At 54.4% G+C, this 18,453-nt stretch overlaps 1 protein-coding gene across 2 annotated transcripts; it reads right to left on the bottom strand.

Moving 5' to 3' along the window:
* Nucleotides 1–426: 426 nt before the first annotated feature.
* On the bottom strand, nt 427–16,882 carry DDR1 (discoidin domain receptor tyrosine kinase 1). Of its 2 annotated transcripts, XM_064283189.1 has the most exons (18): nt 16,736–16,882; nt 11,665–11,794; nt 11,470–11,572; nt 11,046–11,274; nt 9,557–9,704; nt 9,208–9,307; nt 8,515–8,701; nt 8,169–8,415; nt 7,495–7,590; nt 7,208–7,359; nt 6,185–6,350; nt 5,398–5,508; nt 4,047–4,291; nt 3,762–3,889; nt 3,451–3,669; nt 2,705–2,939; nt 1,940–2,089; nt 427–1,824 (listed from the first exon to the last, which is right to left on the bottom strand). In XM_064283189.1, the coding sequence occupies exons 2-18, from the start codon at nt 11,750–11,752 to the stop codon at nt 1,684–1,686; spliced, it is 2,745 nt and encodes a 914-aa protein (XP_064139259.1). In that variant the 5' UTR covers nt 11,753–11,794; nt 16,736–16,882; the 3' UTR covers nt 427–1,683. The 2 variants fall into 2 exon arrangements, with proteins under 2 accessions (XP_064139259.1, XP_064139260.1); XM_064283190.1 differs by lacking the exon at nt 5,398–5,508.
* Between the last annotated feature and the right edge of the window lie 1,571 nt (nt 16,883–18,453).

Raw genomic sequence — 18,453 nt, 5'->3', positions numbered from 1 at the left:
GCAAAACCCCCAGTAGTATTAGCAGTAGTGACTTGTCACTAATAGACATCACAGCTATTTTTATATCCAATTATGGTTGTAGAAATCTTAAAATAGCGTTTTTGCTCATTACTTCCTGGAAATGTCAACAGTTATTACACCTTCTTCCAGGTCTTGTTATTAAATGTATTAAAAAGAAGCTCATAGGTTATACCACAATTTTTAAACATCTTGGTAACTGTTTCAGTTGGTTTTCTTGGTAATCCTATGTGTTTTATTTTGGGGGTTTTAGATCATAATTCTGCGGAGGAATCGGTACACCTCTTCAGATTGCCAAAAGGGTCCAGCGCATCAAAAAAGGTTAAGAATCCCTGGCCTAGTTCACCTCCTTAACCACAGTGTGGAAGAGGGAGGCACTGGGCCTCCTGCAGATCTCCCCAAGTAGACATGGGTCACTGTTGTTAGCTGCAGTGGGGTTGGCTCCTGACTCATGGCAATCCCACATATTACAGAGTAGAACTGCCCCATACGGTTTTGTTGGCTGTCATCTTTATCGAAGCAGGCCTTTTTTTCTGTGGAGCTGCTGGGTGAGTTTGAACCACCAACCTTTCAGTTAGCAGCTGATCACAAACTGCTTGTGCTACCCAGGCTCCTTGACATGGTTCATACATCCATGCAATTCTCCTGAGGTCCCGCAGTCCAGGACCTGGATTGTGTATAAATAGAACTCCGTGCTCCATGCTTGGGCAGAAGAGACAGAATGGGAGGGGGAGGAAGAGAGAAGAAGGAAACTAAGGAAATGGGTTGGTGTGGGGGCAAGAGGCAGATTTTACTGAAACCCCAAGAAACCCAACTCACAGTTGTGGAAAACTCAACCTTTATTATTACCTGCCTAGAGCAGGGGATTAAAATTGCCTTGAGCTAGGTCCATATATTAGTGTAAAAATCTGCGTCTCTCCCCCCAAAAATGTACAAACCCCGAGTGATTATAGAAAAACCAATGTGGCAGCTACGATAGAGATGTCCAAACCCAGGGCCATAGGCCATTGCTCCCTCTTTCCCCCTAATCCCAGTATTTATTCCACAGAACCATACAGGCTTAGAGAAGTTCTAGCTACAAAACAGCAGGAGGGAGGTGGGGATGATGGGGTTGGGGGCAGCAATCCCCCCCAGGTCCAGTGTTGCAGGGAAAGGAGAGGGAGAAGCCAAAGCTGAAGACAATTCCAGGAGCGGTCACCAGGGAGCAGCTCTCCCCTTCTTGTCCTCCTCACCCCCCAGATGCTCACCAGTGCTGTCCAGTGTGTGACGGGAAAGAGAGGCTGAGGGGCCACAGCCATCTCTCCGGAAACCAGTGTTGTCCAGCGGGGCCCAGGTACCCCAATGGGCCATGTCCAGTGTCTGCCCTATCTTTGCCCCACCTTCCCCCAAGGGATGGCTGGAAGAGGTCAGAGAGGATCCCATCCACAGGGCCAGCTGGGTGGGTGGCAGGGGCTTCTAGGAGAGGAGATGGGAGGAGGAACAGGGAGGGGGCATGAGAGCATGTCGGGCAGGGAGGGCGTAGCTCCCTGGGCAGGCCCAGCCCACCTGTAGTCACAGGATTCAGAGGTGATGGGGGATAGGGGACAGGAGTGTCGTCTCTCTTTGCTTTAGTGATGCTGGCTTCCCCTTAATTGCTCCCTAAGGGCAGGGGCAGGATGCTGGGATTCACACTGTGTTGAGCGCATCCTCTGCCAGGAACCGATGCAGCTGGGAAAAGGGTGGTCGCTGCTCGGGTTCCCGGCTCCAGCACCGCCGCATCAGCTCGTACACACCCAGCGGGCAGGCCGGGGGCTGGGACAGGTACACCTGCATGGTGGCAGGGTGGGCGAGAGGCATGGGATAGATGCTCTTTAGTCCTCAAGCTGACGGGCTCTGCCCCTCCTGGGCTCCCTGGTCCACCTCCCCTGCCCTCCCTTCTGACCTGCCGGCCTTGGTCCCGGAAGAATTCCCCCGCATTCTCGATGACCTGCTCGTCGGTGAGCTGCCCAAAGGGCTGGGCCCGGCAGAGCATCAGCACCTCCCACAGGGTCACCCCAAAAGCCCACACATCACTTGCAGTCGTGAACTTCCCCTGGTGCACGGACAGGGCAACAAAGGCAGAGAAGGAAGGGATCAGGCCCTGAAGACCCTCCTCCCCTCCCCACAGGGAGCTCCAGGTCTACTCAGCCCTTCACCCCAGCCCACCCCTCCCCACCCTACGATCTTCTCTCCTTAGCCAGTCCACCTTTCCCAACAAGCCTGCGCTTCTCTCCCTAGGGCTCCACCTTCCTTGCTTTAGTCCTCTCTCCTGGGCCCTGGCCCACCTCTTCCTTCTTCTACCCATCCTTCCTCTGCCCCACCCCCCTTTATCTGATTCCTACCCTCTATCTCCCCACCCAACCCCTTCCATCTGTGGCTCCCTCTCCCCTTATCCCTCTTGCTTTGTGCACCCTGAATTCATCCCCCACCCTCACTCTTGGCTCCTGGATCCTTTTCCCATCACACTATAGCTCCCTGCTTTCTCCAATCCCTTGGGTCAGAAGGAACCTTACAAAGCATGAGCTGATCCCATTTTACAGATGAAGGAACACCAGTCCAGAGAAGGCGAGTGACTGAAAGGGACTCCAGACTGTGAGGGGCAGCCAGTGTTCTCTACAGAAAGCCAGGGTCCGCCTCCACCTACCCTGCCTCTCTCCGGGCAGCTTACCATGAGGATGCACTCCCAGGCCATCCACCGGATGGGCAGCACCGCCCGGCCCTGCACGCGGTAATAGTCCCCAGCATAGAGGTTCCGGCTCATGCCAAAGTCAGCGATTTTGATGGTGAAATTTTCCCCAACCAGGCAGTTCCTTGTGGCCAGGTCCCGATGCACAAAGTTGAGTGTGGCTAGGTAGCGCATGCCTGAGGCGATCTGGGCCGCCACATGCAACAACATTGGGTAGCTGAGAAAGGTGACAACAGAGGGTCATTGTGGGGGCAGCCCTGTCTCCTCCCCACTTTACAGATTCCCTTCTGGGAGAGGAAGGGGAGCCCACTCCCCAAGCCCAGGAGTGGAGACAAGATACCCATGGACACTGCCCGCCCCTCTGTGGACGCCAGATGGTAGGTTCCAATACAACTTCTCTTTGGCTCATCTAACCCTAGGGATCTATCTCTCATTATGCTCCTCCTCAGTTTGAACTCAGAGTGAGTGAGGGTGAGGGAAGGCAGAAGAGAAATTCATGACAGGGTCCTAGTCCCTTCACCACCCCCACCATAGTAATCCCCAGCCTTTCTGTCCCTTAAGTTCTTGGATTAAAATGGTTGCATCTTCGTCACCCTAGGCACCCCCTAGAGCCTCTACCTGCTTCCCTACCCCGCCGCCCCATTTTTGTCTCCAGGCTGGGGCAAGGGCAACGGAGCAGACCTCCTTGGGGGGCAATCGGGAAAGCCCAGTCCGGGTAGGCTGGTTACCTGATGGTGGGTCCCTGGGCAGCCTCCCCGTCCCCTGAGGCCCCCTCAGCTGCCTTGTCCTCTAGCTGATGGGCACTTAGGAACTGGTTCAGGTCGCCATTCTCCATGTAATCGGTAATCATGCAGAGGGGGTCGTCCTGCACACACACACCCAGGAGCCGAATGATGTTGGGGTCTTTTAGCCGTGACATGATCTTCACCTCCTTCAGGAAATCATTCCTGGAGAAGTAGGAAAAAGTGAAGAGAAAGGCCAAGGGGGTGACTTGCATCTCCCTCCTCCTGCTCACAGGACCACCAGCCCTGCTCCTCACCTGGCATTCTTGGTGGCATCTGGCCGTAGGATTTTGACAGCTACCAGCAAGGGATGTCCCTTGCGCACGTTAAGGGGGAAATCAAGACTGACCAGATCTTGAGGGCTCTCTACTTCACACAGGTGGACCTGGAAAAAGAAGATCATTTGCTAGGCAGCCATAGGGTCAATGGGATAGCACGGTCACAGATGACTGAGGGCCTGGCCAAGGGGGATGTGTGAGCATGGTGACAGAGCCCCAGATCAGGTCAGACACTATTCATGGCTGGGCAGGGATCCTTCTTACCTCCCCAAACTGGCCTTCACCAAGTTTCTCCTTGAAGCGGAGCCGAGACCGAGGGAAATCCGCTCTGGGGGGCCCATCCCCAACAGCCCCTGGGGGCAGTGCGGGCACAGCATAGGTATTGCCCCCGGTTACACCCTGCAGGGTGACAATGTCAGCCTCGGCATAATGAGGGACGCTGTTCTGGGGAGGAGGGGGCAGAAGCGGGGCACATGGCTTCTCGGGCTCCATATAGTCCCCACTGCAGGCTGAAGTATGAAGGAAAAGAAGAGAGGATGAGGCATCAGGAATAGTATAGCAGCCCCTGAGAGCCCCGGTTCTCCACACCCCAGCCTCCCAGAGGCCTCATGTCTCCAGCTAGTGAGAGACTGGGTCTACTCTGTATCTTCCCTGGTATTCCACCCACCAACCTCAAACCAGAGAGAAGATGCTGGCATGGGATGAGGGTTAGCTGTTCCAGAGAGTGGTTTCAGGGCAATGGAAATGGTTGAGCAAAGAACGTCATAAAGTCTTATTCTCTAGAGATCTTCCATAGCCCAAAAGACCATGAGGAAAGTCGGCTGGAAAAAGAATTCCTCTTCCCACCATCAAAAGGATGGTCCCTGCTATCCAGTCACCCTCCACATTCCAAACCATTGTCCCACTCCCAGCTCCCTCCCCTTCATTTTGCTCTTCTACTCCCTGCTTTTGGCCTGGCTCTTTCTACCATGGTTACCCAAACCCATCCTGTCCCAACACACTGAGCTCAAAGACAAGCAGAGACAGGGGTAGACAGAGAGGAAGAAAGGGGAACAATTCCTCACAGCCCCAACAACAAGGAGTCTACAGACAGAAGGAGAGGAAGCAGAGCTGTCCCCTCTTGCCCTGGAGAGAGGGAAACAATGAGAAGGCAACACCAAGGAGAGGAAGAGCAGACAGAAAGGGAATGGGCATGAGCCTTCACCTCTGGGACTGCAGAGAGGACAGGCAGGGGGAGGGGGCAAGCACCCAGAATGAAAGGCCCTCCTCCTTGCATCTCTAGAAAGAGGGGAGAATAAAGGAGGGGTTATAAGAGAACCTTGGGCCACCACAGCAACCTCCTCTCTGGCTCTGGAGAGCTGAAGAGATGGATTAAAGAGGAGGTGTAAAGAGCTGAGAACGAGTAAGCTTTCTATTCCTAGGCTCAAGGGAAAGGCCTTAAAAAGGAGCAAGAAGCAGCAGAGGAGAGCTAACGGCATTAAGAGCTTTCCCCTTAGGAGCTCAGGAGAGCAGAAGAGGCTCCAGTCAAGAAAGGAGGGAGTGCAAGGTGTGAGGACTTTCCCTGCCCCATGGGGGTCTGGGGAGCCTGGTGGAGCCCAGGGGTAGAGGGGCTTACCCTGGGTGTTGGTGGGTTTGGCCCAGGCGGGTGTGGGGGGGCCCGGGCCTCGAGGGGGACGGGCGTAAGTGGCCAGAAGGAGGCGGTAGGCTGGATTGGAGAGCAGCAACGCTGTCGGGAGAAGGAGGGGGGAGACACCGGGAAGGGATGAGACTCGAGGCTAGACAGACAAGGAGATCCAGAATAGGGTAAGACCAGGGCTGATGGGGACAACAAGGACCTGGAGAGTGATGGGTAGCTGTATGGAAAATGGTTGGAGGGATGGATAGGTGATGGTTGGGTGGATGATGGATGGCCAAATATATGTATGTACAGATGGGCGGATGATGGATGGATGGGTGATGAATGGATGGAGGGGTAGATGGATGGATGAATGGATATGAATGAAGAGTGGATGGATGGATGATGGACAAATGTATGAATATATGAACGAATGGGCAAAGGACGGATGGGTAGATGGATGAATGGAACAAACATGGCGAGTCTAAGAGAAAGGAGAGGGGCCAGGGAGACACAATAAGAAGATACAATAGAGACGATAAAGTGCTGTGTATGGGACCCAGAGACAAGATGAAACTGTTGCGGATTATGGGAAATTCTTGAGGGTAATTATGTGGCAGGGACATGGAGTGATATAGAGGGTGACCAGGGGCATAGAAATAGGAAAATGAGTTGAAACTGGGAAGGACAGGAAAAGAAGGGAATGGAGAAGGAGAAGGAAAAGGATACAATAAGAAAACAGGCAGACAGAGAGGACAGAGGTGGACTGGAACACAACAGGTCTTACCAGAACCATTAGGGACACTGGGAGCAGAGTGGGGCGGATTCCCACGGGGCCGAGGCTCCTGGTAAGGGGGTGGCTCTCGAGGGCCTGGGCGGTTGTTGATGAGGATGGTGTCCCCCGGGACAGAGAGATGAACTGTCAGCTCCTCGTCTAACACCCGACGCTCAGCCTTGTTACAGGGAATGGGAAGTGTTAACTGTGGCCACTGCTTAGCACACACTTCCTGGCACTGTGCTAAGTGCTGTACCCATGTTCTCTCCTTTAGTCCTCCCAATAGTCCTCTAGTTGCAACTGCTATTAGCTCCATTTCACAGGTAAAGAACCCGAGGCTCAAGAGCATTTAAGTAACTTGTCTCGTGTCCCACAGTGGCATTCCAAACCAAATCTGATCAGTCCGTAATTATCAACCTTAACAGTATTGCTACCACTGGACTGTCACCCAGAAGACGTAGACTTGGGGTGTGCCAGACTTCTGTTTACCCCTCTCCCTCCACTCTTTGCCCTTCTCCACCCTGCTTCTGTCCCAAGAGGCTGATCAGTATAGACTGTACCCAACAGGCTCCTGGTTGAGTTTGGCCAGAAAGGAGCCCCAGCAGGAGTTGGACGGAAAGCAGAAAGTGAAGTCGGGAGAGTTTTTCCCCTGGCTGCTCCCTGGGAGGTGGACTTGGGCTAGCTGCATCCCTTATCACAGCCCACAGTCCCTCTCAAGGTGCCCTCTCCACGGTTCTAGTAGCTGCCTCTCCTCTCACCCTGGCAGACTCAGGGATGGTCACAGCTCTGCAGTGACTAGCCCTGGGTACTGCACTATTCCTTGCGATTTCTGTGCACCCTGCCCACTCCTTCATACAAGGTTTCTTTACTAAACCCTCCTTTAGTAAGCCTTATTGGACTGTGGCCTGCGTTCTGTGCTGGACCTAATACAGGAGCCCAGACAAACACTGGCCTCACTGTCCACACCCACATCCTGCCCTCATCAGGCTGCCCTGACCACGGCTGGCCCCCAAGCCCCCAGCCAGTTCCGCCCACCTTGCTGAGGAGCCTACGCCAGTGTAGCCGCCACAGCATGAGGGCAATGATGAGCAACAGCAGCAGGATGATGGCTACCAGGCAGCCGATGAGGATGGCAGTCGGGCTCCCCTCAGCCTTGGGCACGGGCTGCTGGCCCCTGGGATCCAACTCTGGTGAAGGCAGAAGGGTCAGAATCACAGGAGGCTTCCCACCCAGCCTGAGCAGGGAAGGCCCAGGGAGGAATGGTGGAGTGAGGTCCACAGGTCCCGGAGATAAAACCTGGAAGAAGCCCAGAGGCTGCTCACCCAGGCTGCTGAAGTTGGTGGGAGGTGGGCCTGGTGGCCACCAGGGAGCTGGCGGGAAGGTGCCTCCCAGAGCCAGAGATGAGTCGTTTATAACATCTGAGGTAAAAGAGGAGAGGAAAGGAGGGGGTCAGGTAGAGAGATGAAAGTGGGGCATACTTGCATGAGACCTTGGGAATTGAGTTGGTAGGTAAAGTAATGAGACTGGGGTGATGTTCAATATATGTAACTGACCAGTTGGACACCAACCAATGAGAACTGGTGGTGGGAACAAAATCCCAGGGATCTCTTGTTGCTCCAGATGTTAACCCCTTAGTGCTGAACTGCAGGGAGGTGGAGGGCTCCTGGGGGAGCACAGGGGAGGGTCCTGAGTATTAGCAAACTTGGAGAAGAGGCTATTTCCCAACTGAGTGCAGAAGTGTCTCAGTATTTCAACAAGTACTGTCATCCTAGCTCAGTATCTGTATGAGTGAGGGGCTCATAACGGAAAGACAGAGATATACGGGGGACAGGAAAGGGAGGGGCTCAAATTATTTCTGGCATCACTGGTTGGGATGTCTGATGGGTGATATGTAGAGATGGTGCCAGGCGTGGATGTTTGGGGCACTGCAAGGTTGGGGAGATCATACCAGTTAGCAATCCCAGGGGCTAGGGATTGGGTGTAACCAGGGGCTTACCAGAGATGAAGGCTATCTCACTGAAGAGTAGCCAAGGCCCCGCAAAGAGGAAACGGCACTGCAGAAAGCGGCTTACACGGCCCCCCAGGGGCACCGTGACAGCCCGAGCTCTGGGGTCACCCAGGCTGCCCCCAAGGGCATGGCGCACGGGCTCCCCCTCCCAGGCCATGGCAGGGCCCCGCTTGAAGCGACACTCCACTCCGCCAGGCAGCCGGGCTCCCAGCGTGTGCATGTTGTTGCAGTGGACCTGAGGGGCAGATAGGAGGGACACAGGGTCAAGACCAGGAGCACCCACGGTCACCCCCCTTGGCCTCGGAGCCCACTTCTGAGAAAGAAACGCACTCACTTGCATGGCCTGGAAGGCCCTCAGCCTGTCAAACTCAAACTCCATCTCCACATAGCCGCTGGGGAAGCTGTGATTGCTCCATCCCACGTAGTCATAGCCTGGCCAGACTCGCAGCTCCTGACTCTTCCTAAAGTCATCCAGCCCTACCACACCATCTGCCAGTTGGCCCAGACCTCCGTACTGCAGCCTGGTCAGGCGGAGACCAAGGAAGAGGAGATTGGAAGAGGACAGGAGGTCACCTTTCAGGGTGCTCTGCCCCTGCCCACCACACATACACAGACACGCACACATACACACACACACACACACAGAGTGGCCTGGCCCCATCTCCTGGCCCAGCTCTTCACCTCCTGCCCCAGCCTCCTGCTCCCTCTCTTCCCTACCCCCAGGACCATCGAGGGTACTTTGTGCCTCTAAGGGGCTCCATTCAGACTATGATGTGAATATCTAGTATGGCAATTTCACGGATGTAAGTGTCTCAGAGAAGGGGTTGCTTTTTCTAATTTGCACAAAAGTGTCATATGGGCTAGTGGTGGCCCTGCCTGCTACCTGCCATTCCTAGTTCTGTCCCTTTAGGCACCACCTAGCCCATCCCTCTCCTCAGCCTGTCCATCTCATTGCCCAGACCTCCCCCACCCTCACTGTGACTTCCTCCCACCCAGACCCATGTCCCGCAGGGTCCATTCCTCTCACCCGCCAACAGTGTGTCCATCATAGGTGGAATCGTTGAGGTGCACAACCTCGGAGAGGTACATGGTCTGCCCCATAGGGGCCGTGTAAGACAGGAGTCCATCTGGACAGAGTGGGAGGAGGGTGTTAGGGGAGCGGGGCCTCTGTCCTCCAGCCTGTGTCGGCCTGGGCAGGCTGCAGGCCCCTTCCTCGCACCCCCACGGGCCCTCTGACAAGACATGACCATGTTGGCCAGTGGCCTCGCGCAGAGCAACTGCTTCCCAACAGCAGAAAGAGGATCTCAGAAGCCCTTCTCTCCACTCCCCATCTTGTTATCCCCAGAATAGGAGTCTCAGGGGACTGAGAGACTCACCGCTCCAGAGGCAGCCATACAGCTCCACCCGCAGGCAGACGCTCATGACCCGGTCAGCCCGCGGGTAGAAGCGAACCAGTCGGGCCACCATGGGGGGGCCAAGGTCCTTCAGCACTACTCCCCCAGGGTCCTCATTCCCTGAGATCACCTGTGGGCCAGGAAACAGGGTGAATGTGTGGGAAGGGCTCCAGGGTGGAATCTAACTTCCCAGCCTCCAGCTGCTCCCTGGCCTGGCTCACACCAGCCATAGAGACCGGCACCGAGCAGACAGGGCTGTAGGGCGCAGCCAGGCTCTGACACCCCTCTCATCCCTGACGGCACCCTCATCACTCCAGTATCAGCCCTCCCCTCTCTCCTGGCCTGCCTCCATCCATTGGTCTCAAAGCTGCTCATCCTTGCTCATTCTATCCAATCCCTCCCTCATGGCTCGACATCCCTGCTTTGGCTTGCCTCTCCCCTTTTACCCCATTCCCCCTGTTCATTCAACAGACACTGGCCTGAGTCCCACTCTGTGCCAGGCATGTCCCCACCGACACTGGCCTGAGTCCCACTCTGTGCCAGGCACGTCCCCGTGGCAAACATCAGGCACAGTCCCTCCCCTCACAAGACTGAGATTCCAGCAGGAGAAGCAGCTGTGAAGAACAAGAGGAAGGGGAGGGGGCAGAGCAGGGGGAGCTGGGTGGTCAGATGAGGCTCTCTGAGATGACATCTGAGGGGAAACTGAATGGAGGGAGGGAGAGCCTGTGCCCATCTAGGGAGGAGCCTTCCAGGAACTAGAAGGGCAAGTGAAAATGCCTCAGGCTGTGGGAATAAGCCCTGGCATGTTCCAGGAACAGCAGGAATACCAGGGGGGCAGGGAGAAGTGAACAAAGGGAGGGAGAAGAGCAGTGGGCAAGAGCTAGGTTGGGCTCAGCATTCTGTAAGAAGCTTAGCTCTTGTTCTGACAGTGGAGGGGTTTGAGCGAGGTGCAACACTGTAGCTCCTAGGTGGAGATGGGACTTCAGAGGGACAAAGGCAGGAGAAGGGAGAGCAGTTTGGAGACAACTGCCATCATCTAGGCCATCATCTAGCCTAGGCCTGTAGAGGTGGAGGTGGTGAGAAGCAGTTGGGTTCAGGAAATATCATGGTGGTAGAATAGACAGGCCTTGCTGATACTTTGCAAGTGGGAGAAAAAGAGAAGTTGGGGTATCAGCTTATGGCCTGAGCAACTGGGCAAAGATGTTATTGTTTCCTGAGCTGGAAAATTCTGGAGGAGGAGCAGGTTTGGGGTGGGTGGGAATCAAGTTCAGCTTGGGAAGTTAATAAGTTTGAGATCCTGTTAGACATCTAAGTGGAGAGGTGAAGAAGGTGGTCAGGTTTGCAACACTGCATGGCACTCGGGGGTCAGGCTTGGGCTGGAGCTGGTGTAAACTGGAGAGTCGTCAGTGGATAAAGTGTAGCTGAAGAGAAGAGAGCCAGGCTTCCTTTGGTTCTGCCCCTGCAGCCTCACCTCCTGACCCCAGCGGTCCCTCCAATCCATCCAGCGGTGGCCATCCCGGGAGTAACGCAGCCGGTAGCTGGGGGAGAACTCCTTGCCAAGGCCCCCAGCATGTCTTCCCTGGGTGCCCACCAGAGCCACCAGGTGCAGCCGTCGCAGATCCACCTGAAGGTACTCTTCCTCCTTGGGAAACACTGGCGATGCTGGGCACCATGCCCCATCCCCATCACTGCTCTCCAGTCTGCAAGGGGGAAGGAGGTCACAGGAATATCTGACCCTCTCTTGGCCTCCCTCTTTAGTATTTAAAGCCCCCAGGACTGCAGGGATTTCATTGGCATAGGCTCTCTCAAAAGTCTTTTGGCTTGTGCAGAGGGGCTGGAAGGTCAAGTAGAGGCCCTAGGAGTTCCCTGTGGTGCAACCCAGGTGTGCCAGGTACCTGCTGTGGCGGGCAGCAGTGGAGTCCGACCAGGAGCTAGAGGCAGAGATGTCACTGTCAGGGATGGTCCGGTCCTGCATGCCCAGGGCATAGCGGCACTTGGCTGGGTGGACACAGGCATATGCAGGGTCAAGGCCCCCAACTGTCTGCCTCCCAAGCCCCATTCCACATGGACCCAAGACCCAGGCTCCTCACCAGGGTCAAAATGCCCCTTCATGTCAGCATCTCCAGTTGCCACCAAGTGCAACAGCAGCAGTAGAGATGAGAGGGCCCCAGGCCCCATAGCTCCTGATCCCTGGGGCCTAAGGCGGTGGGACCAGCATCTCTGCAGGGGACAAAATGGGTGGTAGGGTCAGGTAAGGGGCAATCAGAGAATGGGTCACAGCCAACAGCAATAGAGACACGATGGGCTGCTTTGGGGATGACAACAGTGGAATTATTTAACAGTATCCACTGCACTTTTAGAATGCATCCCCTGTGCCAGACACTGGGCTAGACCCTTAAATAGAATCCATAATTTAATCTTCCCAGACACCTTGTAAGGTAGATACTGTTACTATCCACATTTAACACAGGAGGGAAGTAGGGCAGAGATCGGTGAAAGAACTTGTCTAAAGCCCTATTGCCCCAGTCAATAAAGGGCTCCCATAAAGCAAAATAGCCCATAAACAAGGGCTTCAAACAAAAAACAAATCTGCAAAAAAAAAAAATGTTTCTAACTCAGCTGACTGAAAATGCGTTAATAACTATAATAAACTAAGGGTTCTTACAAACTGACAAAGAAAAATATAAACAACCTGATAGAGAAACAGCCAAAGGGTTTAAATAGACAAGTTCCTAGAAGAGCAAAGCCAACTCGCCAATAAACATTTTTTTTTTTTAAATACTCAAATTCACTAGAGTCAGGGGAAATCCAAATTAAATAACAGTGAGATTATTTTATACCCATCGGATTGACAAAATACAGGTGGTAAAGAGTGACAAAAAGGGAACTGCCATGTTGATGGCAGAAACGTAGAGTGTTATCATCTATTTGGAAAGCAATCTAATAATCTCTGTATTTATTTAAAATGTCCATTCCCTTCTAGTGCTCTAACCCAAGGGGGTAGGGGAAGCACCAGGAGGTAAAAACATCTGTAAAAAAAAACATTGCCATCAAGTCAACCCCAACTCATGGCGACCCCACATATGTCGGAGTAGAACTGCACTCCACAGACTTTTTGATGGCTGATTTTTCGGAAGTAGATCACCAGACCTTTCTTCCAAGGTGCCTGTGGCTCATCTTGAACCATCAACCTGTTGGTGAGCAGCTGAGTACGTTAACCATTTGTGCCAAGCCTAATGATCTACTGGTGTAAAAATCAGCCACTGCAAACAGGTTCATGGACTATTACACAGCTAGAAAAAATAACAATTTAGCAATAAATCTCTGACTTGGTGAGATTCTTGTACAACTGTTGAATACAAGATGCAAAAGTACGAATAAAATGATCCCATCTTTCGAACACAAAGAATAATAAGCCCCTGTGTTTGTATACATGTCTACAGAGAGAAAACACTTAATAGGCTACTATAACGTAAGCTAATGTGAATGGGAGAGGGGAAAACAAACAAAAAGGGAAAGGATGGACTGGTTGTACTATTTTCCTAAAAGGCTATAATATATGGTAACTTTTATGCATTTATATAAAATTATGTGATATGTAAAAGAATCTAAAGTCCTTTAGATTTATTAAAAGCAAAGATATCCCAAGGAAGGCTGGGCAACTGCTTGTTGAGGGTATGATAAAATTAAGAATAAGATAAGACACAACAGGACTAAACCAAAACCTAATTAGCTTTGTGAGCACAACCAAACACTTCAAGATGTAGCAGGGGTGGGGGTTCTGGAGGACCATGGTTTCGGGGGACATCTAGGTCAATTGGCATGACAAAGTTTATTATGAAAATTTTGCATCCCACTTTGGTGAGTGGCGTCTGGGGTCTTAAAAGCTTACAAGCGGCCATCTAAGGTGCATCCCCTGGTCCTAACCTACCTGGAGCAAAGGGGAATGAAGAACACCAAAGCCACAAGGAAACAAGAGACAAAATGGGCCACATAAACCAGAGAATCTATTAGCCTGAGCCCAGAACTAGATGGTGCCCAGCTGCAAAAAAATGACCGCCCTGACAGGGAACACAACAGAGAATCCCTGATGGAGCAGGAGAAAAGTGTGGTGCAGAACTCAAACTCTAGTAAAAAGACCAGACTTAATGATCTAACTGAGACTAGAGGAGCCCCAGAACACATGGCCCCCAGACTCCCTGTAAACTCAGAACTAAAATTATTCCCAAAGCCAACTCTTCAGACAAAGATTAGACTGAACTATAAAACATAAAATAATACTAGTGAAGAGTGTGCGTTTTAGTTCAAGTAGATTAAAAGGGCAGCTCCTGTCAGGAGGCAGGATGAGAAGGTAGAAAGGGATAGGAGCAGATTGAATGGACACAGGAAACCCGGGGTGGAAAGAGGAAGCGTGCTGTCACATTATAGGGATTGCTACTAGGGTCACACAACAATATGTGTATAAATTTTTGTATGAGAAATTAACTTGAGCTGTAAACTTTCACAATAGGAAAAAAAAAGATAAGGCTGGACCAGCTGAGCCTGCTCCCCTCCCCACCTAGGAGCCCAGGGTTCTAAGAGAAGTGTGGGACCCAGTGCCTTCCAACCTCACTGTCTTCTGGCCCTGCTAGGCTCAGTGTGGTCCCTAAGCCAGCAGCTTCAGCCTGTCAGCACTGGCAGCTTGTGAGAAATGCTGAATCTCAGGCCCACCCTACACCTGCGAAATCAGAATCTGCATTTTAACTCCATCTCCAGGTGATGGTCCCCATTGAAGTTCAAGAATCCCCACTCTGCCCTTACGAGGGCCCAGGCAGCTTGCTCCACCTAAAATCATTCCAACTGTCATCCCCTTACAAACTCAGGTATCTCCCCTTGCCCCAACCCAGGAAAAGCCATCTTGGCTGGCCCTGTCCCAGAGGCCAGCACTGAGTTCTCCAAGTCCTGGATCCTCAGGGACCCCTAATGCCACCTCCCCACCTCATCCCACTCCTGCCATCAGGTCCAACCCCAGCTCTCCCTGCTCTGCCTGCCCTCCCTGAGACCCAGACATCCTGCCCCCCAGTTCCCACATTCTGAAGGTGACTGCCTCTGAAGGAAGAGCCCAGCACTGAGGAAAAGGCTGAGTTGCCTTGGAGATGAGGGTGGGTCTAAAGACAGGAGAAGCCAGGTCACCTCAGGAGGTAGGAGTGGGGGGATACTCCCACATCCCTTTGTCCTTCTCCAGCTGCTCCCACAATGCTCTAGGGCAGGAATGTAGGAGGCAGCTGAGACCCCACAGCTCTGAAGCAGCAGCTGAGGGCGATGACTGAGTTACGGGGGGCACCTGATATCAAAGGAGAGCTAGAACCAGACGGAATCATGCTTGGTCCCTTGGGGGTCCTCTGGTGCAGGATAGCAGGCTGCCGGAGCCCCAGGCGGCTGGCCCTGAATTCCTGGGTGCCACTCTCCACCCCCACCTCTCTTGGGAACAGCAGGGCCCTTGTTCCCCTGAGTAACCTTCATGCCTATCCCAGATGAGTCACTGGAGCCAGACGGAGACGAGAAGAGCCCCGGGCAGAGATACAAAAACAGGCAAAAGACAAGAGGCAGGCGGACACAGAGCAAGAAACACAAAGCCAGAGGTAAATAGAGCAGGCTCAGAAACAGGGCACAGAGCCAAGCCAGAAACTCAGAGACATCTCAGCAACCTGTTCTTCAACACCCCCCAAACACCCTAGCTCTCTCAGCGATCAGAAGCACAAGAGTCTTGACCGCACAGTCAGAGGCACAGAGGACAGGCCCAGAGACCTGCCCCAACCCCACCCTGATCCATTACAACCAATTACAAGCCAGGGGCTGGGACACCCTGCCACAGGCCCCTTTACCCGCCCCACTCTCCAGACAACAACACCCACGCAGCTCTGTATATACACACACGTGGCCAGACACACGCACTCACAGAGCTGGCTGTAAACACTGGGGCTAAATGTAGCGCCAGGGAGGCCAAGGAGGCCAAGCACCCGTAGGTATACAAACTTGCAGTGTCTCAGACAACCCCTCACAGACTTTCAGAGACAGACATGTGACAGCCACATAAATCATTTACACACATCAACTCCCAGACAGGGCAAACAGACTTCCACGCACACATGAACTCCATCCACACTATCCATTCCTGAAAGTCCAGGGCTATCACTTAGTGAATAGTCACCTGCAGACACCTGTGTATGTGGAATGACAGATACCCCATGCTCCTACGGATCAGAAGACCATGTGGGATACACACATTCACGCCCTTGGACACTGGATCCCAAGAGAACTGGGGTCCACCCCTAACACACATGGGTGACCAAGCCAAAGGGAAGTCAAGGGGGTGGGGAGCAGGTAGACTCAGAGGTGGGAAGAGTGGCAATAAGAAAATGAGCCATTTTTCCATTTCCCCAGATCCTTCTGCTTTCACCTCTCTCCACACTACCACTTGGTTCTAGACACACCTATATCCCTGAGGCAATAGTGAGTCTGAGAGCCAGACTCTGGCTGGGGGTGGAGGTGCAGGAGTGTTCATCAGCAAGGACCTGCGATGTGAAGGCTGGGAGGGAGGGGGCAGTAGGGGTTGAGGGACGCTGAGGGTGGTACTCGCTGGGCAGTGATGTTATCTCATGGCAGAACTGACCATCAGCAAGGACCAGCGGCTCTGTCACTGTAGGTGAGGGTGCCAGCAGTCGGGGTGTTAGTCCCTCTCTCTGCTGGGCTATGGCCAGGCTGTCCAACTGGGAGTTGGCTGGGTGGAGGTTTATGGGTTATTAGATGTCCCCAGGGACTGGCCAGGTGGGAGAGTAGGCCCAGCTCTCCAGAAGGAGGAAGAGGATGATTCAGGTGGGCTACATATGGGCACCTGTACCCCCCGAGGTTGGGGTTCGGTTCCTCTTGCTGAGTAAGGCATCCTTCCACAATGCTGGAACACCTTCTTTCTCAGAGGTGAGGGGGCTTCCCCCATTTCAGACAATAACCCAGAGCATTGGGCAGGCGGGAGGGAGTTGGATACCAAGCACAGCCCTGAACGTCCTGTGTCCTCCATCCTGCCTCACTCTTTGGGCCGCGCCTCCCCTGGGGCCCAGGCCTCCACCTTTGGTCATCCAGCGCCCCCCACTCCCGGCAGGGATCCCCTGCCGCTCTCCCTACCTCTCATCGCTCTACCCGGCCGACCCAGGCATCCAACCCGGGAGTGGGGCCTCCTCGGCGGGCGACGGAGCCGAGGGGAGGGGGAGGCGGAGGAGCCAGGAGCTGTGAGCTGGAGGCGCCGGCGGGGCTCTGGAGTCGGGAGGCGGCTCCAGCGAGCAGCTGTCGGGGGCCTGTTCCGGGGAGAGGAGCCAGGGCTGGGGCGGCTCGGGCCCAGGCGCCGCCTCCCAGGCCTTGGCCCCCTCGCTCCCGCCCCTCTCTCGCTCCCTCCCTCCGCCTTCTAGCTGAGCACCCCGGCTTGCCGCCTCCCCGCCCCCTCCCGGCCGGAGCAGTCCCCGCGGCTCCCACGCCCAGCGCCGAGCTCCGGGCCCGAGCTCCTCTCCTCTCCGCCCAGCCACGCCCACCCCAAGCTCCCCCGCGCGCCAGGCCTCCCCAGGTAACCCCCCTGCGGTGCCCTCCCTGGCGCTGCGCCCCCACAGGTGCCGCACTGTCTCCCAAGCGGCCCAGCCGCGCCCGCCTCGTGCCCATCCCTCTCCATTGTAACCCTCCCCCATGGTCCCCACTAATGTGAACCAACAACGTTGAGGGCCCCGGGGGTTGAGTTGCAGCCCCAGTCGGGCCTCCGTGCTCCGACACATCCAGGCCCTCCAGTGAGGGGACTGGCTCAGTTCCTGGAAAGGGGGGTGAAGGGGAGCAGCGCCAGGGCACAGGGAAGGAGCAGGTTCCCACAGGCCCGGTGTGTGCGGCCCAGCAGCAAGAATTAGGGTCAGGAAAGGGGGCAAGGCTCACCTGTCCAGCCAGGCCCCCTAGAACTGCTCTTTTCACACCACAATCGTTGCTTCTCTCTGGCACCCTCTGGCCCTTTTGTCCTCTATATCCCAACTTCGGATTGCCCCAGAGCCTAATGAACAGGCCACTCTTCTAGGCCCTTACTCTCTGCCCCCACCTTCCAGTTCCATCCCCCTACTCCACTGGGCACTCCCCGGTACTCTCAGTGACCCTGCAGTCCAGACTCCTAGGCCTAGTAATGCTGGGCTCCCTGCTCAAGGCAGAAGAGTCCCCAGGGGCAGCCTCCCTCACACTCAGCCAGATTCAGCCTTGGCAGGGGCTTGGGGGTCTGCTCAGTGATGGGGATAGACTGGAAAGGGAACCAGGGACCAGGTGGGTAGTGGGGAAGAGGAGAGAGGCACAGGAGAAAACCAAACACTGCCAACAAGGAAGGAAGAGTCTTAGGGAAGATGGGCACAAGGAGTCGGGGTAAATAAATCAAATGAGAAAGGTGTGGGGTGGAGGATGGTGTGAGGTGGGGGAAACAGAAAAGCTTGTGGTGAGAGGTGTTCTGCCCTCACTCAGGTCTACTTCGGGCCCCCACTACCTCTCCCCATACCCCGCACGCCTGCCAAGCACCTAGACAATGTCACCAACACAGGAATATTCTCTCACCCCATGGCAGCTCTCCACCCCCATAGCACCTCACAGTGGGTGTAAAATCACACTCTGTGCAGTTCCAGACAACAATCCCAAGAAAGAAACACGAAGTCCCAACCAGACAAGTACACACGCAAAACACTACCAGGAAGAAGCTGGCCTTCAAGAGAGGCCAAGGCACAAGGACAGGAACTTCAACCCACCGGCAACACACAAACCCAAGAACGCTCCAACTGCTACGGGACCCGCTAACAGATAGCCCCACGGTGGTTCAGGGAATTCCCTCTTCCTGG

Source organism: Loxodonta africana, chromosome 1, assembly GCF_030014295.1.
Source record: "Loxodonta africana isolate mLoxAfr1 chromosome 1, mLoxAfr1.hap2, whole genome shotgun sequence".
Classification (NCBI taxonomy): Eukaryota; Metazoa; Chordata; class Mammalia; order Proboscidea; family Elephantidae; genus Loxodonta; species Loxodonta africana.
This window is presented reverse-complemented; position numbering and strand designations above follow the sequence as displayed.